Source organism: Cebus imitator, unplaced genomic scaffold (genome assembly GCF_001604975.1).
Source record: "Cebus imitator isolate Cc_AM_T3 unplaced genomic scaffold, Cebus_imitator-1.0 Scaffold21, whole genome shotgun sequence".
NCBI classification, from domain to species: Eukaryota; Metazoa; Chordata; class Mammalia; order Primates; family Cebidae; genus Cebus; species Cebus imitator.
This window is the reverse complement of record NW_016107336.1, coordinates 2,572,418-2,600,400: the sequence shown is the minus strand read 5'-3', so window position 1 is coordinate 2,600,400 and position 27,983 is coordinate 2,572,418. Positions and strand designations below refer to the sequence as shown.

At 38.3% G+C, this 27,983-nt stretch overlaps 1 protein-coding gene and 1 pseudogene across 3 annotated transcripts in view; one reads left to right on the top strand and one right to left on the bottom strand.

Moving 5' to 3' along the window:
- Window positions 1-27,983, top strand: part of DTNBP1 (dystrobrevin binding protein 1) — a 142,530-nt gene that overhangs the window by 43,098 nt on the left and 71,449 nt on the right. For all 3 annotated transcript variants that reach the window (XM_037736011.1, XM_017521317.2, XM_037736010.1), the window contains one exon: window positions 9,794-9,926. In XM_037736011.1, coding sequence (XP_037591939.1) covers window positions 9,794-9,926 — 133 coding nt within the window. The remainder of the gene's footprint in view (window positions 1-9,793; window positions 9,927-27,983) is intronic.
- On the bottom strand, window positions 5,541-6,547 carry LOC108298746 (annotated as a pseudogene).

Genomic DNA, 27,983 nt, shown 5'->3' with positions numbered 1-27,983 from the left:
CTCTAGACGGTCTGCTTTTATTGAAGGGTAAAGGATTTATCTTATGTGAGCCATTTGGACTTTTGATGATGTGTTTAGCTGTGTTATCTCATGGCTTCATTGACACGACTCCTGGTTACCTAGCCCCTTGGAAATTGTTAAGTTACAACAGATGATCCGTTCATGTTGGTTTCAGTCCAGCTTATAAAAGCCTGTTTAATTGATACTTACTGATAAGGTTTGTCGTTTTAAAAATAAATAATAAAGGTATGCTGGGAACTGGCAAAACAAGGGCTGGGAACTTACAGATCCGGGTTTGGGTCCCAATCCTACAACTTCCTCGCTTTAAGAACCATGTAGATTTCTCAGTGGCTCCAAGCTTTAGTTTTCTTGTCTGCAAGATGACCATGAGCATACCTGTCTGGATTAAATCAGATGACAGACGTAACCACTTAGCACAGTGCCTGGTACATACTGGGCATCTGCCATGCGCCATGCACTGTGTGCAGGCCCTGGACACACAGGAGTGAACAAGGCTGGGCGCCTGCCATCAAGATGCCGACGTTCTAGTCGGGGCCTCTCTAGCCTTCGTGAATTTACAAACCATTATTCTGTGACAGGAGAGTTTAGATGGATGTTACGCAAATAAGCTTGTACTGCAAAACAGTTTAGAATGCAAAACCACATTCAGTGTGGTGATATTAGTATTCTGTACATTGAAGGTGTGTAAGCATACAATGAAATGTTTTTATCCAGATTCTTTGCACTTATTCTGTGGAAAACCACAATGTTTCTTAATCATAAAACTGGAACAATGTTTGAAAAGATATACTGAATTCTCTTGAACTTCCACTAGAGGGTAGTATAATCCTATTCCTTTATTCAAGTTCAAAATGTCTTGTCTGAATTTTCTCTATCTCCTCGCTTATTTTATACGACCTATTGAAAAAGACTGTTCCTTCATCTAGAACAGAAGATTCTGGGTTTTGTTTTTGTTTAAAAAATTTTATTTCTTTTTTAGAAACAGTGTCTCACCCTTGTCTAGGCTGTAGCACAGTGGTGTGATCATAGCTCACTGCAGCCTCAAACTATTCCTGGACTCAAGAGATCTTCCTGCCTCAACCTCCCAAAGCTCTGGCATTACAGGATTGAGCTACTGTACCCAGCCAGAAGATTCTGTTAATTCCTAGATAACAACTCTTAGATATAAGAGAATGGCAGCTATATACTGAGTTTTTCTTTTTCTTTTGAGTTGACCTACAATATGGTTTTGCTTTCTTTGGTACAGAATTTGAGAGGGCATTTAACAGAGAGATTATCATAACCCTGTTAGTTTTTCATGAACTAGATTATTTTATGTCCAGGTTACTTTCTGAGTTTAGACCCTTCAAGAGGCATATTAACTAACATTAGACACCTTTTAGGCTACTACATAGATCTCAGTTGTTCCATAATGGCTTTTGGAAGTTAATGCACCTCTTAAAGTTTCCTTACTCATACCATCATTACCTTATTGCCTTAGTACGTAAAAGTGTAACATAAGCATTTAAAGAGTCTTTTGATCTTTCAGTACCTGGCCTCTATGACCTATGGGTTTACAGCCAAAGGAGATTTCTTTGTTCCATGAGGCTAATTATTTTGTTAGAAAAGAACTCATTAAGTGGGAAATAATTAATTTTCGTGTGCTTCTTCATTCTTCATATATCAGTGGTTACACTACAGATAATATGTATTTGAAACAAATGACACAAAGAAAAATTCCAAACAGAATTGCTCTTCCTCTGGGACAGCCTTCTCACAAAGATTTGTGAAGCTCTTTCCTGCACAGCTGTCAGGCATTCCCAGATGGCTTTTCACAATAAAATTCCACCTATCTTTTCCACTGATCACCAAATGAGACATATGCTGTTGTTATAGCGAGCAAAATGGTGAGGCTTGAGCTTCTTGTAAAGGTACATTTGTGTCCATGGAGGCCTGCTAGTGTTTTATGTATATGCATCCTAAGTTGGTTACCAAATGTACTCTTATATGCAACTTGTTTTGCAACAGGAAATGTGCAGGCTGTGACGGGGAAATTAAATTTCTGCCAACTTAAATTTGACATAAAATACCCAGAATACACATTATATATGTACTTACATGAAGAGCTTTTTAAGTTTTTAATATAAGAGGGGGAGAACATTTATTTTTTTCAACACAATTCTTTTATATTTTATTACTGATTTCAAACCTGTTAAGTGTTAAAATGGAAAATTTTTATCACTTCTTTTTTAAGTCACTGATAATGTGACGTGGTTTAGTTAATATACTGCTAATAAAGTATCATGTTGTTTAATGTTTCCTAAGTTCTCTGCTCATGTTTATTCTTTTACAAAATTGGGCATAACGTCTTAATATTAAAACTACATGACCATGAATAGATTTTCCTTCTTGGTTATTTTACGTGTTAGAGTAATAGAATCATTCTGTCGCCAGAAATTATTCCTTATTGAATTCAGTGGACATGTTATTAGGGGATAGCAAAGAAGCAAACATACAATCTGCACCTTTAAGACCCTTACTGATTGTGAAGCGAGGTAAGAATATACAACTAGCTGTATGATATCAGTCAGAATGAGTCCTGTGTGAGTCTCAAAAGTCTGTGGAAGCAGAGAAGAGGAAGGGAGCCCGTGGGATGAGGGCAGGCTGCCACTGGCCTGTGCCTGAAAAGGCAAGCTGGGGTTAGGGACAGGAAGAGGTGAGGAGGAGGAGGCAGCAGGACTCACCTTGTTTTGCAGTAATGTAGAATATGTGAAGGAAAGAAGTGAAGTAAACGCAGCTTGTGGCCAGACAGCAGTAGGTCTCTGAATGATAAGGAGTTTAACTTAAAAGGACTCAGGAGCCTGTAAAGCTTTTTAAAGGGGAGAGCATAAATATGAATTTGGTGTTAGCAGTAAAATGACCACTCACTGTTCCAAGCATTTTTAGTCTGAATTTGTCATTCAGCACGAGAGCATGATGCCATCCTATTCAGAAGGATGTACAGTTTGCTTCTCATTAGGAATTCCAGGTTGCTAAACCACTCACACGTTTTCATCTGGTCCCCACGTTATTAACAAAAGAGTGACTAGGGCAGCAAGTACAATTTGTACATAGGACAGAATGTCTATCCATGAGAAATTAATTGGCCTGCCTAGAGATCAACCTCATTTAAGTTCCTGGCCTCATTAGCTCTGTAGTCAACCAACAGAGCTAGAATCTAAATGGAAATTGCCATCTGTCCAGATAAAGATTAAAAAGGTAAAAAGAACATATACATTTTCCAGCATGGACTAATTGTTGGCTCCATTACATAGTTTCTGTTCAGAAAAATCATTTGAAACGTAATTCCTTTTACCTATAGGAGATCTTAAGAATATAGCCTGGAAAATAATTTACAGGTATGTAAGTTTGTAAGGTAAAAACTAAGATGTTGTTGACATTTTGATCTAATACATCCATAGATCTTATTTACATCATGATCATTACTGGTCAATGAAATTATTAGTTTTAATGACTTTTATTAAATATAAAAATTAGCTAATCTATAAAAATTTTCTCTATATTTTTTATATTCAAACATTAATTATTTACTAACTGTCAAGTATTAAGTTTAGGTACTTTGGTTCATTTAATCCTTGTAACAGCTTTGCAAGATGTGTGTTGTTAGCTCTCTCTTCACAGACGACTTATCACATTGCATCTCATCTGGCAGGAGCAGAGCTGAGTTTTTAAGCTTGTGCTTCAAAGCCCAGCTCTTAACCAGTTCCTCCGCCATATGCTAAGAATACATGCGTGATACTGAATGCACCAAGTAGCTTAGAGTTAAATGGAGTCTATATTAAATTTAACTATTCTAGTTTTTATCACTAATCAAAATGAAACAGCCTTTTAAATAATCATATTAGCTATGATAATCTTTTGTACATTTTAAGACCCTGTTAGACTAGTTATAACAGAATGAGCTGAGTATTGCTTCTTTAGTGCTAGGAGTACTAGCTCCCAAGCTGAATATCCTAGTCAATTTTTCATTTAATAAAACAAAAAGCAATGTAGGCTGGGTGTGGTGGCTCACGGCTATAATTCCAGCACTTTGGGAGGCCAAGGCAGGAGGATCGCTCAGGCCCAGGAGTTCAAGACCAGCTGGGTCATAGCAAGGCCTCATCTGTACCACAAAAATGTGTGTGTATGTGTGTGGGTGAGTGTGTGTGTGTGTGTGTGTGTGTATGGCAGTACATCATTTTGCCCGATTGCCCTATACAAACCCCTTATGTTCCATTTATGACATTCTTAAAAATTGTAAATATAATTATTCGTTGGCTAAAATTTAGATTTTACGAATTGTTTCATTTAAGCGTTCCATAATCACATATAGCAGCTGTTTTATGTGGCCCCTGAAACTAAATTCAAAACTTCTATAAACTATGTTATTATTAGCCTTTTCCAGATTTACTGGTGGTTTACAGTGATATATCAGTGATAAAAGTCAGTACCTAAAATATTTGAAGAAAACTGCTAAACTACTTGTCATATTTTCACTTTTGAGTAAATTTTATTCCCCTCCCCCCAAATTCATGTTTTTAAGCTTTATACCCTACCAGAGAGAAGAGGGAGTTTTTATAAGCACAACTATTTAGTAGAGTTAAAATTTAGGGTATTAGAAAGTATCCAAAAAAAAAAAAAAAAAAAAAAAAAAAAAAAAAAAAAAAAAGAAGGAATAACACCTATTTGATAGCACAGTAGGGTAGGGTGACTATGGTCAATAATAACTTCATCATATATTTTAAAATAACTTGAATATAATTGGATTATTTGTAATTCAAAGGATAAATGCTTGAGAAGAGGATAAAAAAGAAAATGTCAGTACTTCTGGATTATTTAATAGCTGTTTGGATCAAACAAAGATTAATTAAAAATCAAATCTTTTCATTATTACTAAAAATTAATCCTTTATTAATATTTCTTTTTTACTTAATATTCTTTTCCAAGAAAAAGGTTCCAAGATCCTATTCAGGAGACGACATTAAATTTAGTCATCTTTTGTTGTTAGGCTCCTCTTGGCCTGGACAGTTTTTCACACGTTTTTTTTGTTTTTGATGACCATGACAGCTTTCTGAGACATGGTGATCAGATATTTTGTAGACTGTCCCTCAGTTGCAGATTGAGTACTTTGTATATTTTGGATATCAGTCCTTTATCAGGTATGTTCTACAAAGGTTTTTCTCCCAGTTTCTGCCTTGTCTTTTCTTTTAAAAAAATTTTAGGTATTTACATGTTTATTTTTTGCTTTTATTATTTTTAATTGACACATAATTGTGTATATTTATAGGGCACAGTGTGATTTTTGATATATGGACATAATTTGTAATAATCAAATCAAGGTAGTGAGCATATCCATCTCCCGAAACACCATTTTTTTGTGTGTGTTGGGAACATTCAAAATCCATTCTTTTGCTATTTGAACAAATACAATAAATTGTTATACTCTCCCTACAGTGCTATAGAATGCTAGAACTTATTCTTCCTATGTCATTGTAAATTTGTATCTGTTAACCAACCTTTGGCTACTGCTCACCTCCCCAGCATCCTCTAGTAAGCATTATTCTACCCTCTGCTTCCCTGGGATCAACATTTTTAGCTTCCACATATGGGTGAAAACATTCAGCATTCTTTTTTTTTGAGGTTTACAGAGAGCAATTTATTAGGCAGAGAGAGAGAAAGAAAGAGAAGGAGAGACAGCTCCCATGCTGCCATGGGAGTGCATCCAGAGAAGGAGTCCCAACATGCAGCATTTATCTTTCTGTGCCAGGCTTATTTCACTTAACATAACATCCTGTGAATGACAGAACTTAAATCTTTTCTATGGCTGAATAGTATTATATTGTTTATATGTAACACATTTTCTTTATTCATCCATTGATGGACACTTAGGTTGAATTCATATCTTAGCTATTGTGTATAGAGCTGCAGTGAACATGAGAGTACAGATAACACTTCAGTACACTGATTTCCTTTCCCTTGGCTGTGTCTCCGATAGTAGTGGGACTGCTGGTCACATGGTCATTCTACTTTTTTTGTTGGTTTTGTTTTGTTTTTAGGATGGAGCAATACTTTATTTTTACACACTTCGACAAGCAGGTTTTCCATAAACAACCTTTCCAGTGGAGAACAGAGAACATGAAAATCGGCCACCAGATATCAGTAGCTGTGTCTGCTCAGGGCCGAGGCTCCCCCTTGCCCATGTGGTGAGGTGGAGGGGTGTACTTCCCTTCCTTCTTCAGTTTTTCCCATTGCCTCCAGATGGTATTCCATACGTTTCATCGTTTTTTTCCGAAGTATACACTCTGTGAAACCATCATTTTCTATCCTGCACTTTTTCTCCGCCCGGATAGTACTGATTCCATGTGCACATTCTGTCCATTCTTTTTCAAAAGCATGACATCGAGCAGGAAACTTGTAGGGCTGTTCGGCACTTTGGATTGTCCAGCCGATCTAGGTTAATGCCAAACCTTTTCTGCACATCCAAGAAAGGCATGGCGATCCGATGCTCGTGCCCTCGTCTCTTCTCTCTACTTTAGCTTTTTAAAGGAACTTCCATACTGTTTTCTATAATGGCTATACTAATTTAAATTCCCACCAACAGTGTATGAGAACTCCCCTTTCTCTGCATCCTTGCCAGCATTTGTTATTTTTTTGGTGTTTTCAGTAATAGATATTCTTTTCTTTTTTTAGTTTTAGGGGGTACATGTGCTTGTTTGTTGCATGGCTGTATTGCATATTGGAGGAGATTGGGCTTGTAGTGTACCCAATACCCAAATAGTGAACATTGTACCCAATGGGTAATTTTTCAGTCTTTGTCCCTTCCCACCCCTTCCCCCTTTTGGAATCCCTAGTGCCTGTTATTTCCATCTGGCAATAGCTATTCTAACTAGGGTGAGATGATATCTCATTGTGGTTTTGATTTGAATTTCCCTTATAATTAGTGATGTTGAACATTCTTCCATATACCTGTTGGCCGTTCGTGTACCTTCTTTTGAGAGATGTCTATTCCATTCATTTCCCCATTTTTTAATAGGATTTTTTTTAATTGTTTTTTTTTGCTGTTGAATTTTGGGTTCCTTGTATAAGAATTTCTTGGGAATTTAAATTAGTAGGGCTAGTATGGAAAACAGTATGGAGGTTCCTCCAAAACAAAACAAAAATAGAACACCATACGGCTAGCAGTCCCACTACTAGGGATATATCCAAAGGAAAGGATATTAATCCCTTGTGGGATGAGTAATTTGCAGGTATTTTCTCTCATTTTGCTGGTTGTCTTTTCCATCTTGATTTTTTTTTTTCCAGGCAAAAGCTTTTTAGTTTGATATAATCCGGTTTGTCTGTTTTTGCTTTTGTTGCTTGTGCCTTTGACGTTTTCTTGATAAAATCTTTGCCCAAACCAATGTTCTGAAATATTTCCCCTGTGTTTTCTTTTAGCAGTTTCATGGTTTCAGCTCTTACATTTAAGTCTTTAATCCATTAGGAGTTGATTTTTTTATAGGGTGAAAGAAAAGGGTCCAGTTTCATTCTTCTCCATATGGATATTTACTTAAGCAAGCATCACTTATTGATGAGACCATGCATTTCCCAACAAATGCTCTTGATGCCTTTGTCAAAAACTGATTGGCTATAAATATCTGGATTTATTTCTGGATTTTCTGGGTTCTCTGTTCTGTTCCAGTGGGTCTGATTTTATGCCAGCATCGTGCTGTTTTGGTTACTGTAGCTTTTTGTAGTATATTTTGAAGTCAGATGATCTGATTTTTCCAGCTTTGTTATTTTTGCTCAGGATTGCTCTGGCTATTCAAGGTCTTGTGTGAGTCCATATGAGTTCTGGAATTTTTTTTTTTTTTTTCTGTTTCTGTGAGGAACGTCATTGGTGTTTTGATAGGGATTGCATTTAATCTGTAGATCACTTTTGGCAGTATGATCATTTTCACAATATTAATTCTTCTAATTCATGAACATGGGGATGTCTTTTTATTTTTGCGTCTTCTTCAACTTCTTTGATTAGTGTTTTATAGTTTGTCTTGTAGAGATCTTTCATCCCCTTGCTCTCAAACTCCTGGGCTCAAGCGATCCTCATGCCTCAGCCTCCCAAAGTGCTGAGATTACAGGTGTCAGCCACCGCACCTGGCTCTTTCATCCCCTTGGTTAAATTTATTAAGTATTGTAATTTTTTGTAACTATTGGAAATGGGATTGCTTTCTTGATTTCTCCCCCCCGAACGTTCATCGGTGGTGTATAGAAATGCTACTAACTTTTGTATGTTGATTTTGTATCCTGTAACTTTACTGAATTTAAGTTCTAAAAGTTTTTTTGGTGGCGCTTTTAGAGTTTTTTTTATACATAAGATCATGTCATCTGCAAACAGGGGCAATTTGACTTCCTCCTTTCCTATTTGGATATCTTTCCTTCTTTGTTTTGCCGAATTGCTCTTGCTAGGATTTCCAAAAACAGGCAAAAATTTCCATCTCAATATACCTAGATGAAATTTGAGGAGTTTCCTTCCAACCTAAATCCTGTGAAAGCTAGTGTAGAAAGTCATATGAAAAGCTAATACATAAATGAAGGAATTATATTGCAGCTGTTTAAATGAACCCAAGACTGGAAGGCTGCACAGCCAGCTTGTTCCTCCTCATGACTCCCTTCCCCACTGGATCGCTGTTACTTCCCGACTTGGGAGTCATTTCTTGCTGAGCTTTCCCCTCATCTGTGTTAGATGCCAGTCCTTTGAGTTCCTACAGCACATCACGCCTCACTCTGTCGTGCTCTGTTGCCATTGAAATATCCCTCCCCTCTCCTGTAAGCTCTTTGAGCTCCGGGACTGTCTTTTTCATCTTTGTATTCCAGTGACTGGCATATGTCAGTGAATAATAGATAACTAGTTATGAGGCTGTTTGAGTTCTCAAATCTTTGACCTCAAAAGCTTTTCATTCATATGAGAAAACAACAAATCCTTGCCCCTGTAATCTCAGTTTATGTAGCATCCCATCAATTGGAAATTTTGTAATGTGAGAGGGATTCAGTTTGGATTCCTGACTGCCCTTCACTGGCTGTGTGGCCCTTCACTAGCTTGTTTGGGCAAGGCACGGAATTTGTTTTTCTAGGCTTTAGTCTTGAATCTTTTCAGTGAAAGGTTTGAGTGGGTGATCCTTACGTTCCAAAATAGCCGCAAAGCTCTGTGGCCTAGTAGTAGAGTGGAGTAGTGAAAGACTGGTCACCTGACAGCTAGAGCTAAGTCCCTTCTTCATCCAACCACTGAGTAGCCTAGTAACCCATGCTTACCAAGTATTTATACATATCCATTGTGCCTTGAAGATTTGTGTATGTGATGTGCCAGAGGCAAAACAAATGCTAACGTAATTTAGAGGCACAGATATGAAGTTAGGTATAATTTGTGTTAATTATATTTTGCCGTATTCTTATTATGTGAAAATTGGTTATTCACGTGTGATGTATGGGTCATTAGGACATTGCATTAATCATGATGTTCCTCCATGTCTTTGTCTTCCTGCTTAATAAGTATTTAGGAAAGTTCCATCTTGAAAATGCTTGAAATATGGTCAAAAAAGGTAATTTGAATTATGTTTTAATGTTGGCCAGTGTATTTTATTTTGCTTCAAGAAAGTTTAATAAAGTTAAATAAATGCAAAACAATCTCAGCAATGTAAACTTTTACTTTTTTGATACTTTTTGTATGCGTAATGATCAGTATTGTGATTTTTGAATTTTGTTTATTTTTATATACTTCTAGCTCATTTAGAGGCTAGTTTTGAGGAGGTAGAGAGCAACCTGCTGCATCTGGAAGACTTATGCGGGCAGTGTGAATTCGAAAGATGCAAACATATGCAGTCCCAGCAACTGGAGAATTACAAGAAAAATAAGAGGTGAGTTTGAAAAATTTTCCACAATATTCATTTTCAGTCTTGAAGTTTTCCATACTACTTTACATGCTACTGTTCAGAAGTCGTGGCTGATAAAAGACAAAGTTTCAACACGTAAAACTGATAAATAAGCTTTCCAAAACATTTTTTAAAACCACTCTCTGTTGCCATATTTTGAAGATGAGTTACAAAAAGCCCAGGAGAGGGTAAAACATGAGTCTCAAATATAAAATGGAGGAGTGGAGCACAGGGCAAAGTTTTCCAGCACAATAGGAGCTGTGAGCTCGTTTTCTTCAAGTGGTAAATGACTGGGTTGCTCTTTTCTTTTCTTGCTCTTCTCCTCCATTATTAGAGCAGGAGGGAAGGAACCTGAGCTCAGGCTGTGGAAAGGGGCTGGAGGGCTTCGAATCTCAGCTCGGTCGCACACTACCTATGGGACCTTAGGCAAATTATTTTATCTCTCTTGGCCTCAATGTCACTGGTTTATGATGGGGATGATGATGTTCCCCTATCATAGAGTTGCTGTAAGGATTAAATGAATTAATTGCTGCTTAATTCAGTTAGTGCTTTGTAGATATTAGTTATAATAATGGTTGTTATCACTAGGCCAACCTGAACTGGAGAAGGGAAAGGAGTCTAAGAGTAACAACCTGCTAGAGTAGCTCTGGCATCCCAAGTCCTGCAGTGGCCATCTCTGAGATGGAAGGTACAGGGTTGGTATTTCTGAAGTCTGGGGGGAGCCAGTCTCAGAGGGCGTGAGACAGACTGTCGTCTGTGCTGGGCACCTCTGGAACTAAAGCTGGAGGTGGGCGTTGCTAGATGGAAGGAAGCAGAAGTCATGGGATTGGGTCTGACTGTGGCACAAGAGCAGATTTGGTGGGAGAAGGAGATGGATAGGTTGGGCAGAGTACACTCTGAGTGTTAGGAGTGTTGATAAGTGGAGTTTTTCTGGGTCTAGGATGTGACAATAAGAGGAGTGGGTTTCTGTCATGTACAGAGGAGTTGGTCACTAATATACCACACCCCCCATCCCCAAGGAAGTTAATACATAGGTGAGGTAGATTACCATATTGATGTTAAAGTCTTCTAGAATGAGGCCAACGGATGAGGCAGAAAGGAATAGAAAAGAATGTTTCAGAACACAAATTCTTAATCAGGGTCATGTATCCTTAGAGATGGGCCCTAAACATTAATGAGCCATAAGAGTCACCTGGAGAGAGTATTTAAAATGGGGATTCCTGGGCTCCATCCTTGGGGAGTCCATTCTAAAGTTAATTCCAGTGGAGAAAGTTGAAATGACTTCTTATTCTACAAGGCTTTAGAATGGTTTAAATTTAGAATGGTTTAAAACAGACATTCTAGGTGATTCTGATATGGATGGTCTCTGGACCACATTTTGAGAGACTGCCAGGTGGGGATGGGAGATGGGCTGTGTGCAGGCTGTAGATGGAAGAGCTTCAGAAGTGCTCCCTGGGGGCCATGGATCAAACTGTTCACAGAAGGTTGTATGTATGTGAATTTTCCAGAGGTGCTTTCTATAAATTTCATTTATTATTATAGGAGGGCTTATGGCAGCATTAAGAATGAAGTCCTTGTCAGAGAAAGGACGTTTTTCTTTTGAGATGGAGTTTTACCCTTGTTGTCCAGGCTGGAGCGCAATGGTGCGATCTTGGCTCCCTGCACCCTCCGCCTCCTGGGTTCAAGCATCTCTTCTGTCTCAGCCTCCCGAGTAGCTGGGATTATAGGCATGCACCACAATGCCCAGCTAATTTTTGTATTTTTAGTAGAGATGGAGTTTCACCATGTTGGTCTGGCTGGTCTCAAACCCCTGACCTCAGGTCATTCACTTGCCTCAGTCTCTCAAAGTGCTGGGATTACAGGCATGAGCCACCACACCTGGCCTAGCCGAGGGACTTTTGAATGAGTGGGTGAGTCTTGTGAGCCAGGGCATTTACAGACTGATATGTGGGTGTGGGAAATGAGGAACTTCCCTTACAGGGAATGTAGCAGAGGTTGAAATGGTCAGACTAGTCTTCATTGTTAAATGAAAAGGTAGAGGGACATTCTGTTGTAAAGAAGTTAGGCATGAGGCCGGGCACAGTGGCTCACACCAGTAATCCGAACACTTTGGGAGGCCGAGGCGGGCAGATCACCTGAGGGTGGGAGTTCAAGACCAACCTGACCAACGTGGTGAAACCCCATCTCTACTAAAAATACAAAATTAGCTGGGTGTGGTGGTGCGTGCCTGTAATCCCATCTACTTGGGACGCTGAGGCAGGAGAATCGCTTGAACCCAGGAGGCAGAGGTTGCAGTGAGCCGAGATCACACCATTGCGCTCCAGCCTGACCAACAAGAGCAAAACTCTGTCTCAAAAAAAAAGAAGTTAGGCATGGAAATATGTTTATTTATAATGCAACAGAAGTTTCAAGGAACATGATAGGAAGGCTTAGAATTTTGAGAGGAAATTTTTGCAGGAGGTTGGACAGCTTGGGTACAGGTCATGTGACCCTAGAAGGTGATTTTCTTGTCTATATAATGGGGGTAATAATAGTATAGTACTTTATAGGATTTTAGAGAATCAGTAAAGTGCTTGGAGTAGTGCCTGGCACCAGCTGAGTGCTCTGTCAGTGGTAGCCAGCTCTTACTAACTTGTATTACTACTTGTGCACTATAAAGAGATGGGTATTACATATTTTTAAAAGGCCATTGTTTTTTAGCTACATAATATAAGAATTATATGAATATTCTGATTTTTCTATCAAGATGTGTTGAAATTTGATTGTTGAAAACAAACTATAGCAATACCTCAAATATATTGTGGATTCTGTCCCAGGCCACTACATTCTGCCGTAAAGCGAGTTACATGTTTTTTTGCTTTCCTAGTGCATATAAAAGTTATCTTTATACTATACTGTATGTAGTCTATTAGTGTGAAATAGCATTATATCTTAAAAAACAATATACATACCTTAATTAAAAATATTTTATTGCTAATCATCATTAGCCTTCAGTGAATTATAATCTTTTTGATGGTGGAGGGTCTTGCCTCTATGGTAATGTCTGCTGACTGATCAGGTGGTGGTTGCTGAAGGTTAGGATGGCTCTGGCAATATCTTAATTAAAATAAGATAACAATGAAGTTTGCTACATCAGTTGACTCCTTCTTACAGTAAAGATTTCTCTGCGGCATGCATTGCTATTTGACATTTCACCCAGAGTAGAATTTCTTCCAAAATTGGAATCAGTCCTCTCAGACATTGCTGTTGCTTTATCAGCTCAGTTTATGTAACATTCTGTATCCTTTCTTGTCATTTCAACAGTGTTCACAGCATCTTCACCAGTAGATTTCTTCTCAAGAAATCACTTCCTTTGCTCATCTATAGGAAGTAGCTCCTCATTTGTTTTAAGTTTGATCATGAGATTGCAGTAATTCAATAGTATTTTCAGGCTTCACTTCTAATTCTAGTTCTCTTGCTATTTCTACCACATCTGTAGTTACTTCCTTCACAGAAATCTTGAACTTCTCAAAGTCATCATGAGGGTTGGAATCCACTTCTTCCAAATTCTTGTGAATGTTTGATATTTTGACCTCCTCCCGTTAATTATGAACATTTTTAATGGCATCTGGAATCGTTAATCCTTTCCAGAGGTTTTCAGTTGACCCAGATCCATTGAAGGAATCATTATCTATGGCACTATAGCATTACAAAATGTATTTCTTAAATAATAAGACTTGAAAGTTGAAATGGCTCCTTATTTTACAGGCTGCAGAATGAATGTTGTGTTCACAACAATGAAACAACATTGATCTCCTTGTTCATCTCCATGAGAGCTCTTGGGTGACCAGGTGCATTGTCAATGAGCAATATTATTTGGAAAGGATTTTTTTTTTTTTCTGAGCAGTAGGTCTCTACAGTAGGCTTAAAATATTTAGTAAACTATGCCACAAACAGCTGTGCTTTCATCCAGGCTTTGTTGTTACATTTATACGGCACAGGCAGAGTAGATTTAGCGTAAGTCTATGGATTTTTAGGATGCCTCCCAAGATTTTCAAAGTAGAAAATGTGGCATTGGCTTCAGCTTAAAGTCACTAGTTGTATTAGTCCCTAACAAGAGAATCAATCTGTCCTTTGAAGCTTTGAAGCCAGGCGTGGACTTCTCCGTAGCTATGAAGGTCCTAGATGGCATCTTCTTCCAATAAAAGGCTCTTTTGTCTACTGACAATCTGCTGTTTAGTGTAGCCACCCTCATCAGTTATCATAGCTAGATGTTCTAGATAAGCTGCTACAGCTTTTACATCAGCATTTGCTGCTTCACCTTGCACTTTGCTGTTATGGAGATAACGTCTTACTTTAAATTTCATGAACTAACCTCTGCTAGCATCAAATTTTTCTTCTCCAGCTTTCTCACCTGTTTTAGCTTTCACAGAACTGAAGAGAGCTGGAACCTTGCTCTGGATTAGGTTTTAACTTAAGGAAGGGAATGTTGTGGCTGGTTTAATCTTCTGTCTAGACCACTCAGACTTTCTCCATATAATCAATATGGTGGGTTTGTTTTCTTATCATTCATGTGTTCACTGGAGTAGCATTTTGAATTTCCTTTAAGAGCTTTCCTTTGCATTCACAACCTAGCTAACCATTTTGTGCAAAAGGCCTTGCTTTTGGCCTGTCTTGGCTTTCGACATGCCTTCCTCTCTAAGCCCGATTATTTCTAGCTTTTGATTTCAAGTGAGAAGTATGAGACTCTTTCTTTCACTTGAATAATTGGAGGCCATTATAGGGTTATTGTTAATCATTGGCCTAATTTCAATATTGTTGGGTCTCAGGGAATGAGAAAAATTGGAGAATGGCCGGTCAGTGGAGCAGTAAGAACATATACAACATTTATGGGGTTTGTGGCACCCCAAGACAATGACAACAGTAACATCAAAGATCACAGATCACCATAATAGATATAACACTGAAAAAGTTTGGAATATTGTGAGGATTCCCAAAATGTGACACAGAGACATAAAGCGAGCACATGCTGTTAGAAAAATGGTACTGGTTTGCTCGACACAGGGTTGCCACAAATGTTCAATTTATTTAAAAAATGCAGTATCTGTGAAGTGCAATAAAATGAGATATGCCCACGCTTTAATACATAAGATCGAATTTCAGGTTTTAACAAGTTAAGATGATTAGATAGAAGAGCAAGCAATAAGATTTGGAGCTACGAAATTTTATTTGCTTTTCTTCACCCTCACCTAGTGACTTAGGTAATTTTTGTGCTATAAAATGATGGCTGGGTATGGTAGCTAATGGCTATAATCCCAGCACTTTGGCAGGCTGAGGCAGGAGGATCACTTGAGCCCAGGAGTCCAAGTCCAGCCTGCACAACATAGACCCCATCTCTACAAAAGAAAAAAAATTTTTAATTAGCTGGGCATGGTAGTGCATGCCTGTAGTCCCAGCTACTCCAGAGGATTGCTTAAACCCAGGAGGTTGAGGCTTCAGTGAGCCATGATCATGCCGCTACAGTCCAGCCTGCGTGACAGAGCAAGACCCTACTTCAAAATAAATAAATAAAGTAAATTTAAATTTAAAAATAAAGTAACAAAAATTTAAGGTTTGGGGGAAAAAAAGCCTCACTTTTAATTTAAATAAAAGCGAAAATCTGAGTCTCAGTGTGTTTTATGTCATTGAAATGGCAGTGTATTTGTATTTTTGGAGGTAGAATTATGTAGTACAAATAGCATTCTTCTTAGAGTTAAAAGACCCAGGTCCTGGCGTCACTGATAATGAACTCTGTGCTCTTGGGCAAGCCATTCAGTTTCCTTTATACCTTATTCTGTTGTAAAGCTTTACTTAGTCTGGAACTTTCTTGATTAGCATTTTTAAAACTTGTTTAAAAATTGCATCTTTTAAATAAACTTAGATGTGATAAACAGATTTGTTGATAATGCCTGTAACTCTGAAATATGTAAGAAAAAATAGTGTGCCAATTGAGAACTACCAGCTTATAATCAGTGGCTTGAAATCTGTAAATAATGGTAAATATTTTATACTATGATAGGCCAAATTTTCTAAAATTATAAAGTTATTTTCTATTTCTCAAGGAGAGCATGAGAGAGATTAATGTAAATGTCATAGTAGTTTTTAAACATAAGAATTTCAGTGAAAAGTTTCAAGGGTGAGAAATTAGTACTTGGACTTTTTAAGATGTAATTTAAAAAAATTATGTAGATATTTCTTAGTAGCCTTAATAATGGCCTATAACTATAACATCTTCATAAAATAGTTATTAATACCAATTTTGCATCTAATCATCTCATAAGACATTAGACTTGTGATTTAAATTAAAGACATATTTTTATCCTGATATCATTATGGATTCAATTCAAAATTAAGAGAAATACAATTTGTTTGGGTTATTGTGAAGAGTCCTTGAAGATCTCAGCTTGAATTTTTTCCCTGCCACTTGTTACCTGTTTGATCTTTTGCAAATGGCCTATCCTCAGCTTTCTTATCTGTAAAATAGAGATAATATAATTTCTGGCAAGGTTATTGAAGATGAGACAGTTTTCTTCTTAAAGGGCCAAATAAGAGCCAGTTTTTTAGTTCTGAGAATCACTTGTAACTCAATTCTAGTTATCTTGCTTCTCTAAATACAAATAGTGGAAACACTGAATATGAAACATTGCTTAAATCTATAAACTGTAATTTTCCTGAAACTCTTAGCCTGTTTCTTCAGCATATAAAAGGATGAATTATCTATTTAAAAGAAACCTTTTAGAAGTGATTTATTTAGTCTGATTATTTATATGGCTGATTAATAATCAGTCATAGTATAAATATATTTTTGGTTAAAAAATAGTTGAGCACTTTTATTTGGTCAAATAAAGATTAAAATATATTTCAAATACATCATGTAGAACATTTGCTATTTAGAGACATGTCATTTACATTTTAAACTTCTTTGTTACTCTTATTTATTCTTGAGATATCAAAACTGGGAATGTAATGAAGGCTAGTGTAATTATACCAAAATACTTTTGACTGATACAGAACTTCCATTTATCACACTGTATTGAACAGTCATTGTTACTGAAAACCCACTAAAATGATAATAAAGAGCTTTTAAAGTTACAATTTGAAAGAACAAGAAGAATGGAAAAGAAATAGCAGTAGATGAGAAATGATATCAACGTTTACAAGATGGAAAGTAGATAAATAAGTGGTAACTGATTAGCAAAGCCAAGAAGGCTGAAACCCAAGCTAGAATGTGAGTGCCTGTAGAGGGGAACTCAGACGAGATACATGCTGGTGTGTGCCGCAGAATTCTAGAAGGGCTCAGGAATTGAAGGTTCCAGGATCTTGAAAGATAAGGTGTATTGAAAGCACGTACGTGAAGTAAGATCCCTTGATCCTCTGCTTAGCCAGGTGATCACCCCATCTCTACCTCATCAGGCAACGTCAAATTGCACCTGAGAGGCTCCAGACTTGACTCTAACGCATTCCAGGACAGGTAGAGATACAACTGTATTGAAAACAGAGGAACCAAGTGAAAGCCTACGTAGTAAACAATAAGACTGTTTAGGCCCCTTTCCCCAGTGGGTCAGAACTCTGGCAGCCATACTCACATTCCCTGCGCAGAAGAATGGAGGGTTCATCTGCAAAACTGCACCAGACCAGCCCACAAGAAAGGGCCTGCAGATACCAACATTTAGGGAGTTCTCTGGTGAAACAGCTAGGTCTGCACTTACCACCTTGTGGTGCTGAGCCCACACTGTTGCATAACTTCGAATCAACTTTTGGTATCTCGCTCAAATATGAATGCACAGCTGAGGAATCATATTCAATTGAAGAAAGCTTCCAAAATGAAAGCAACTGAAATACATAGATAATAAGCTAGCAACCAATATTTTTTGAAACCTGCAGAAGAGCAAGAGACTGAGGAGCAGAAGAAAACCTAAAAACAAAGCCAGGCATGCACAGTGGCTCACGCCCGTAATCCCAGCACTTTTGGAGGCTGAGGCGGTGGATCACAAGGTCGGGAGATTGAGACTAGCCTGGCCAACATGGTAAAACCCCATCTCTATTAAAAATACAAAAAAATTAGCCAGGCATGGTGGCATGCACCTATAATCCCAGCTACTCAGGAGGTTGAGGCAGGAGAATTGCTTGAACCTGGGAGGTAGAGGTTGCAGTGAGCCAAGATTACGCCACTGCACTCCAGCTGGGTGACAGAGGGAGACTCTGTCTCAAACAACGAAAAACTATAATTGGTAGCTTCAGATAGATGAGACTGTCTTGTAAGAACCCATTTTATATTTATGAGATAAGATGCTATAGAAAAGGAACAATTAAATACAAGAAAGAGCTTTTAGAAATAAGGTAGCAAAAGTAGAAAACTTCAAGCGAAGCATTGGAAGAATAATGTTAAACCTCTAAGAGAGCAAAAAGTCTGAGGAAAAACTAGGAATGTTAAGAAGATAATTCATAAGTCCCATATTTGAGTACTAGGAGTTTCAGAAATAAAGGAGAGACAAATTTATTAAGGAAATAACATAAGGAAATTGTCCAGAATTGAAGGATATGAGTGTTTAGTTTGAAAGAGCCCATGAAGTGCCTGACAAAATAAGTGGAGAAAATCTGTTGTTGAATAATATTTTTGTAAATTTCACTACACTAGGAATAAACATCATAAAAGCCTTCAAAAAGGTTTTATATTATGGATCAGGTATCAAAAGGAACATGAACTTTTCAGCAACAATGCTGAAAGTAGAAAATGGTTACTACTTAGAATATTTACTGGGCAAAATTTTTATCAAACATGAGGAAATAAAGTCATTTCCAGACAGCCAAGGGCTCCAGTGTGGTTGATGTGAACACTTTGTCAGGAAGCTCCTGGAGGATGTGCTCCACACACAAGGGAGTAACCCAGAAGGAGGAAAAGCCTGCACAGGGCAGAGATGAGTCACTCCAGGGTTCATTCCGTTCAGAAGAGACACAGAGGAAGTTTCAGGGAGGTGGTGAGACGCTTCAGCAAGCCTGGAGAGCAGTTCGTATTGGGACAGGAAGACCTTCTGGAGAATTCTAAGAGTAGTATTTCCAAGGGGGAAAAAAGCTAATACGTTGTCTAATAGATGTGTCAGTATTAAGAAGAGTTTTTTGACTCCTTTGTTCTCCTTTATTTATTTATAACTTTATTATTGATATTATTTTTTGAGATGGAGTGTGGCTCTAGGCTGGAGTGCAGTGGCGTGATCTGGGCTCACTACAGCTTCTGCCTCCTGGGTCCTGGTTCAAGCAATTATCCTGCCTCAGCCTCCTGAGTAACTGGAATTACAGGTGCATGCCACCACACCCGGCTAATTTTTGTATTTTTAGTAGAGACAAGGTTTCACCATATTGGCCAGGCTAGTCTTGAACTCCTGACGTCGTGATCCACCCGCCTCGGCCGTCCAAAGTGCTGGAATTACAGGCATAAGCCATCACACCTGGCCTATAACTTTAATTTTTAAATCCTAGTGGAGGGTTTAATGATGGATTAGAGATAAGTATTTTTTTTTTTTAAACCAAGCAAACAACAACAAAGTAGATACTAACACTGAGGGGAAGCAGAGTTTTACAAGAAGAGAAATAATATACTACATGGCTCAGTCACAAACAGTATTTATGTGATATTGGAATAATTAAAAGCAGAATTATGATAAAACTTGCTGGGGAGATGAAGGAAAAGAAGCCTATTTGTGTTGAGGGGAAGCAGAGGTCTAAAATAGCTAATCCTCATTGTCTCCAGCAGGAAATCAATAAATAATATTTAAAATAGAAAAAAAAATTAATATTTTCGTATTAGGAATAACGGAGGTAAATACCAGGAGAAATAACTGAAAGAATTGAATATGGCTGCCTGTTAAAAACAGGGAAGAAACATTGAGAAAGCTGGGTCAGGGACTACTTATCTTCACTATAAATAAATCTCCTGGGTGCTGTTTGACTTCAGGAATGGACAGGTAGTATAAACGTATAAAAATTGAATTGAACTTGTTTTTTCTTTTGAGACGGAGTCTTGTTCTGTAGCCAGCTGGAGTGCAGTGGTGCGATCTCGGCTTACTGCAACCTCTGCTTCCTGGGTTCAAGTGATTCTCCTGTCTCAGCCTCTCAAGTAGCTGGGACTACCGGCACACACCACCACACCCAGCTAATTTTTGTATTTTTAGTAGAGACAGGGTTTCACCGTATTGGTCAGGATGGTCTCCATCTCTTGACCTCGTGATATATCCACCTCGGCCTCCCAGAGTGCTGGGATTACAGGCATAAGCCACCGTGCTTGGCTGAATTAAGCATTTTTTAACAGCTATAACATTCCCTGATTTCTTCTGCATGGAATGCTAGACTGACAAAATTGCCATTGATAAAACATTTTGTGATCACATAAGCTCCAGAAACACTTTGCATTTGCCCATGGAGCTTTGCAGTGTGTGTCAGCATGCTAAAGGTTCTGAGAATTGCTATAGTAAGAGAATTTTTTGGCTGGGTGCAGTAGCTCATGTCATCTCATCTCATCTCAGTGCTCATCCCACCACTTTGGGAGGTCTAAACAGGCAGATCACCTGAAGTCAGGAGTTTGAGACCAGCAGGGCCAACATGGTGAAACCCTGTCTTCACTAAGAATACAAAAATTAGCAGGATGTGGTGGCGGGTGCCTGTAATTCCAGACACTCAAGAGGCTGAGGCAGGAGAATTGGTTGAACTTAGGAGGCAGAGGTTGTAGTGAGCCGAGATCACGCCACTGCCCTCCAGCCTGGGCAACAGAGTGAGACTCCATCTCAAAAAAGAAAGAATTTTTTTGATTCAGCATTTCACAACGTACTTGCTCACAGAATCAATTTGCATGTAACACATATTAAAATTCTGTAACTTAATATTCCACGTAACACCATTTGAGAAATTTTCAAATGCTGCTAGTGAAAATTAAACTTTTAATTTTCTGGTTCATAAGAGATGAGAGTTACTTAAAAATAAACCTTCCTTTTTAACAAGATGCCATGCAAACTAAACTAATGACTTCTCCTTTTCTTACTTTGAAGAAAAAGATAAAATGTGATGGAAAAAGTTGAATATGTGTATGTGCATGCATTTTTAACAGTGTTTGTTCACCCTGTAGCTTTCCCAAAAATCTAGGTGAGAACACTGAACGAGGGTGGGGAGAATGGGAGAATGAAGGATAATTTTTCACACTCCTCCAGTGCTAATAGTCTCTGCAATAGGTTCCTATGGATTTTCTCATTCAGCTCCCACCAGAGCCTATAGTGTGGGCCGGGCAGCAGTTACTGGAGTTGAGAAGGAGACTGAGTTGCATTAAGTCATCTGGCTATTTAGGGGCCAGCATCAGAGCCAGAATCTTCAGTCCAAGGCTCCCACCACGCCACCATACCAACTCAAATGTGTCTTCTTTTTTGACATTAAGTTGGAACAAACTGACTTAGTTCCAGATGTTTACACCAGTGCATCTGTAGTTTCAAATGGATATATGATATTTTTGTCATTTCATTTGATGGACATTCCCAACAGAGAGAATAGATTCCTGCCCCTACAAAAACAGGAGTATGACCCATTCCTAAATGTGACAGTGGCTTTCTAGTTAAGTGATTCTGTCGGTAGGTAGGGAAACACACAGCCTGGGGATGACTCTGATAGCTCTTATCTACCCTTGAGAAACATCTAAATAGATAGTTTAATCCACTTCATTTGTGCTGTGAAGAAGGATGTCTCTCTTTAGCTGGTTATCTGAGAAAAATGCCATCTAAGACACTTGTGTGGTTGTAGGGAGAAAATACCCATACCTTGCTTTTCTAAATATTCTTCTGCATGTAAAATGATATTACTGTTAACAGTGCCTTTATAGACAGGAATGGACATTGCCGTGATAAACAGCAAAGCGTTGTGTAGTAGCTAGAAATGGCTATAGGCAAAGACAGGTACTGACACTAGTAGCTAAGTTGTCAGTTCCAAAGATAAGTACACAACCATACAATTCTAATTGGTGGACCCCTGCAGAAGCTTTTATAACCAATGGGAAATATATTTTTCATAAAGAAAGAAGAGCTAATATTTAGTGTGTGAGCCAAAATAAAGAACTTAAAACCATTTACATGGAGTTGTCTAGCTAGCACTTAGAAAAATGGCCTTGAGATTTGAGAATCAGCTTTCATTCTTAGTGAGGTGTGTGGAAGAAGACACATAATAAATGTATAAAGAAAAAGAATAATTTCAGACAATAATGTGGACCTGAAGGAAATAAAAGGGAGTAATGGTATAGTGGTAAGGCCGGGGTGGACTGCTTCAGCTAGGGTGAGCAGGGCGGGCCCATCTGAGAAGATATGTGAGAAGAGGCTTCACTAAGAAGGCAGTCACATGAGGATCTGGGATTGTACAGCTTCAAACAGAAGGGACAGTGGGAACAAAGGCCCCAAGTCATGAACAGTAGGTAGATTTAGAGACAGAGCTAAGTGGAAGTATAGAATCTCAACCTTCTAGATTTTTAATGTTTCCAGTGCCACCATAATCCTTAGAGTGCTTATTGAAATTATCTTACAATAAATTAGTTATGTTTGAAATTATACATGTGTGTAATTTAATTAAAGTATTTCTTATTTCCAAATTTCTAGATCACTTATGCTTTCCCTTTCAGTATATAGCATTCCATTAGAATTTCTCCAAAAATAGCAACATGTTGAAGAACAGTGATTTTAGCAGTTCTTGTTAATTATAAGTGACTCATAATTTTAACATAGTCTTCTGTTGGACTTGAAATCTGCTTAGGGGCATACTGACTCCAGAAATGTTTTTCACTGATTTATCCAGACTTTGAAGTTGGTTGTCTCCTAGAACCCACCTCCTAGAAGTGGTGATCACTGCTGCTTCTGATGAGATTTAGTGCTTATGTATATTTTAAGAGTCCTCATTCTTTTTGCTTTATGTTTATATATCTATTATAGTTTACTGCCAAGGAACTCTGCCCTTCTTTTTGTTTTGTTGTTTGTTTTTGATTTTGGTTTTGGGAACATTTGGACTATGGACCATATTTAGAAAACCTTTACAACAAAGCATAACAGATTTATTTAAGAGATTATGGCACATCTGTAGTGGTATTTGGCCAGTATATGTTCTATAGAATAACCTGCCGGACTCCTGAGCTTCAAGAAATGACTGTTCAAACTCACCTGCTAAGAGACTGGCGAGTCAGGGAGAAGGGGAGGTGTGGCAGGACTGTGGCCTTCAGGCCTGGCTTTGCTGAGCTGAGAATGGGTCAGAAGAAACCAACAGCATTGTTCAGGATGAAGATGGCTCTAAAACCAAAAGAGAAGATCCAGAGCACCTCCTCTGAAGGACCCACACAGAAGAGCAGTCACTGGCTTCTGCAGTTCTGCAGTAGAGGTCTGTTTGGATGCTGAATGAAAAGGGAAGCAGGAGAACTTTTCCTCAGGAAATAATTTTACAAAAAGGGAGTGGAAGCCAGGTGCGGTGGCTCACGCCTGTAATCGCAGCACAATGGGAAGGCAAGGCAGGCGGATCACAAGGTAAAGCGATTGAGACCATCCTGGCCAACATGGTGAAACCCCATCTCTACTAAAAATACAAAAATTAGTCGGGCGTGGTGGTGCGCACCTGTAGTCATAGCTGCTCGGGAGGCTGAGGCAGGAGAATCGCTTGAACCCAGAGGCGGAGATTGCAGTGAGCTGAGATCGCACCATTGCACTCGAGCCTGGTGATAGAGAGAGACTCCGCCTCAAAAAAAAAAAAAAAAAAAAGAGAGAGTGGACTTCTGCATCCACTCAGGATGGAGTATCAGGGACCAGGTTTATTCTCCCCCCTGATAAAATGAAAAAACAGGCAAAATAAATGAGAGAATGTTTTTTGAGACACTGGATTTGGGGCAAAGAAGAGGTAATAGTTCCTAACAGGAAACAACTGAGGTAAGCTCTGTGATTGCCTCTGCATCCTGCCTAGAGAGAGTTACCAGGGTGCTGTTCAGGGAAGTGGACCCAGGCAGAGCCTGGTAGACTCAGAGTTGAAGAGCTAAATCTGGGGAGATCAAGGCAGCTCAAGTTTATAGGACACAGTCCCAGAGAGGAGAGAGTTGCTCAAAGGGGGTCCCCTTGAATATTCAGCAGAGTGCTGATAATGTAAGTGAAGAAACTACCCAAGGCAGGAGAGAAAAAAGTATCCAAGAGGATGAGCTAACAGCACCTGGCACTCAAACAGTGCCTTTTCCCAATAGCCCGACTGGGAAAACTTGTAACTCCTGAGGTGTTGGGAAGTGGACTTGGTGAATTCTTGCCTCAGTAGGATGTGTAATTGGGTCTTATCTGAACACTGCTCCAGACCTGCTTAGCAAATCATAAAGCAAGCATCAGAGGGATCAAGCTGTTTCCAAGTAAATTAACTATACAACAAACAACGCTTAAGAGTATTTATAGGAATATAAAATACCTAGAACCCAACAAGATAAATCACATTGTCTGATATATAATCAAAGATTATTAGGAAAACATATTGAGGAGGATAACCAGTCAATCAAAACCATTGAAAACTGACACAGATAATAGAATTAAAAGACAAGGGCAGTAAAAATTGTTATTGTAACTGTATTCTGTTCAAAAAGTGAAGCAGAGACATGGAAAATATAAAAAAGGCTCAAACTTGTATCTATTTTCTCCATTTTCTCCTTTTACTTCCCCCCTCCCTATTAGATGCTAGATTTTAGATGCCCAGGTGTTTAATTGAAAGTAAATTGACATTTTTATTTTATTACATTTATTATAATGTAGTGACATTTACTAGGCCAATGGCCTCTTGAAAACAGACTGAGAGCTGTGAATTTGTTTGCTTCATAAATGTGTAATCACACCTTACATTTTCTTTTAAAATTAAAACTAAGCTTATGAGTTGGCAAGGAATTGAATTTAACAAAATTTTTGCTCTAAAGTGTCTGTTAGGGAATAAATCTTGGCAGTTTCAGACTTTATGTATAGTTGTGAGAACAGATGTAGCTAGAATATTTAACAGTTTATTAGATTGTTGAGTTGACAGTAAATATAGTTTAGGACTGATATTTAAGTTCTTAAAGCTTTATTTGAACAATGAGTATCTGTTTGCCATTTTAAAATAATAAATGCTTCTCTAGTTTACAAAACTCTTTTTGTTATCTCTTTCCCTCCAGTTATGTAAATGACACATTGGGGCTCATAAAGCATTTTGTTTTTAAGAGGAATGAAAATCTAAACTGTATCTTTGAAGTGGAGAGTGGTAGAGACCAAAGATTTAGCAATCTTGGGAAAAGTTTTTTGAAATTAAGCAAAGCATAATTATTATTATCCTGGGTTAAAAAACAGGTAATCCTTTTTCCAAAGTTAGATTGATTATAGGTTGTACATTATAATTTACAGAGTCTGTAATAACAATGTTTTAGAACTTACTACATTTGGAATAATGTACATTTTACATGACCCATGGTTGTGTTGGAGTTTACGTTCCATCAGTTACTGTGCTTTTCAGAGATACTGTCAAAAGTATAAAGTTTGTTATTTTGGTCTTAAGTTGAATGTGGCTAAAACCGTGGTATTACCCTATGCTTTTCTCACTTTTCTGGTTCTCTTGATGAATGTGAGAGCTGGGACAGGCACAGGCATACCTGGCAGCCTCCCATATCTCTGGCATCAGTGGTAAGAAAGAACCGCAGTGAAGGCAACAACAAAAAAACACTGCTCCTCCTCTCTGCCACAGCACTTGTCTGCCGTCTCTGGGCTGTGCTCTAGCATGGCTGAGTTAGCCCAGTTTTTTTGTATGGCTGAGAAGCAGGTCTCTTTTATTTGCCTGTCTCTTACTATTACTAATCTTTCATTCTGGCTCAGAAACAAATGGCACTGTAATTGTTTAAAAGGAATTGGAACAATTGCTACTGGAGAGAGAGTTTTTTATTTTGTTTTGTTGTCAGACAGGGTTTTGACACCAAAACCTGTGTCAAGAGATCTTCCTGCCTCAGCCTCCCGAGTAGCTGGGATTACAGGTTTGAATTATTGTGCCCAGCTGATGCTACTGGAGAGGTTTGATACGGATTTCAAAGAGGGACATTTTCCCCCAAAGATAGCAACGTTTTCCTTCCTTTGTGGAAGTTTCGTGCCATGTTTAGGACCAGTTCTTATCCTTATAACTTATGTTGAGAAGTGCATTATTGCCATATAAAATAACACATTATTTCTTTGAGGAAGAGAAAATAGAAGTTACAATTCTTAAGGATTACTTCAGGTAGATTTGAGAATTTATTAGTTCATCCCAGTATTCTTGCTGTACATGGGTTTTTAAAAGCTAAAAAGTATCCTTTAAAATTATTAACATTGGACTAATTTGGGGAAAGTTAAACACGATTTTACATCATAGTGACCTTTTAAGAATATTTCTTAATTAAAATAAATGGAAAAGGTACATGGCATACCACAGTTAAAATATTATCAAAAAAGGATTGCATCAACATTGTATAATTTGAAGACATTGTTAGAGAACAAATTCGTGATCCACTTTATGTATTTAACCTATGTTTCTCTTAGCTTTTTAACTAACTGAGGTCCTTGACAAATCAATCTTTATTTACCTGACTTGATACTGTCCTCTCTTGACTTCAGCACTGGTATCCTAGATGTTCTTCTCTGCCTCAGATTCATTTTAGTTTTCTCTGTAGATGCTTTAATGCTGGTATTCACTAGTGCTCTGGTCTTGGTTGTTGCCTCTTCTCCTTCTGCAGACCCTCTTTGGGTATGCTCTTCTACATCCTTGGCTCATCTGCCAGCCATAAGGTGATCCTTATCAAACCACTGTATCCAGTGCGGTCTCTCTTCTTACCTGCAGAACCAGTTGCCATCTACACAGCTCTTCCTGGAATTCCCAACAGCACCATGCCCAAAATTGTCTTCCACAGCAAAACCTGACCTTTTTTCTGTTGTAGTAAGATATCACCACTATCGATTTATCCAAGCCACAAATGTGGAAGTCATAATCTCCTCCTTCCTCTCCTACCATCTCTGCCCAGTTCTCAGTCCAGTCCAATATTTCCTGACTCTCCTTGCCTTTCTGTCTTCACTGATCCTTTCCTGAGTTCTAGCCCATGTCTTTGTAGCCTGAGTTACACTTATAGACTCCTAATTAGTCTTCCTGTCTGTAGTCTTGTGTCCCTTCATTTATATTACTGTTAGAGTGTTCATTTTTTTTTCCAAAATGCAGATAATGTTTCTCATTTTCAGGATAAAAACATTAAGTGATGATGGTGATGATGATAGTAATTATAATAATAGCCTTTATTGAACACTCAATGTGTACCAGACACTGCTTTAAAACTCTAAATTAACTCATAGAAGTCTCACAATGACCATTTGAGTAGGGGTACTTTCTTCTCTACCAGTAATAAAAAAGAGACTAGGGGAGATAAAACAACTTGTCAGGAGTTGGAAGTAGCAGTGCTGGGCCAGAAGCAATGTATTTCTGACTTCAGAGTCTTCTTATGTCTTTGATAATATACTGCCTCTACCCAAAGCCATCTGCTCTGTGCTTGGGTGCCATGGAGTATGAAAAGGATCATGCTTCTCTTCATGTATTGACTGCTGTGGGTGACTCAGTGTGAGCATGGGCAAGCAGAGATTTTAGGGCCTGGTGTCACTTGATCAGGAATATATTTGCATGTGGGATGCATGAGTTTTAAAAAAAAATCTGCCTTTACCTTGTCAGCTATAAAGCAACAAGCCTGTAAGGACATACAGTTTCAAGTGGTGGGGCATGACTATAGACAGCTGATAAATGACAAACCAAAATGATTTGGTGATAATAAACAGTGGGACGGATCTTTAAGGAATTGGCTAGCCACTAAAAATTTTGGATAAGAAAATCCATGGGCCAGATGCTGTGGCTCATGCCTATAATCCCAGCATTTGGGGAGGTGGAGGTGGGTGAATCACGAAGTCAAGAGAGCGAGACCATCCTGGCCAACATGGTGAAACCCCATCTCTACTAAAAATACAAAAA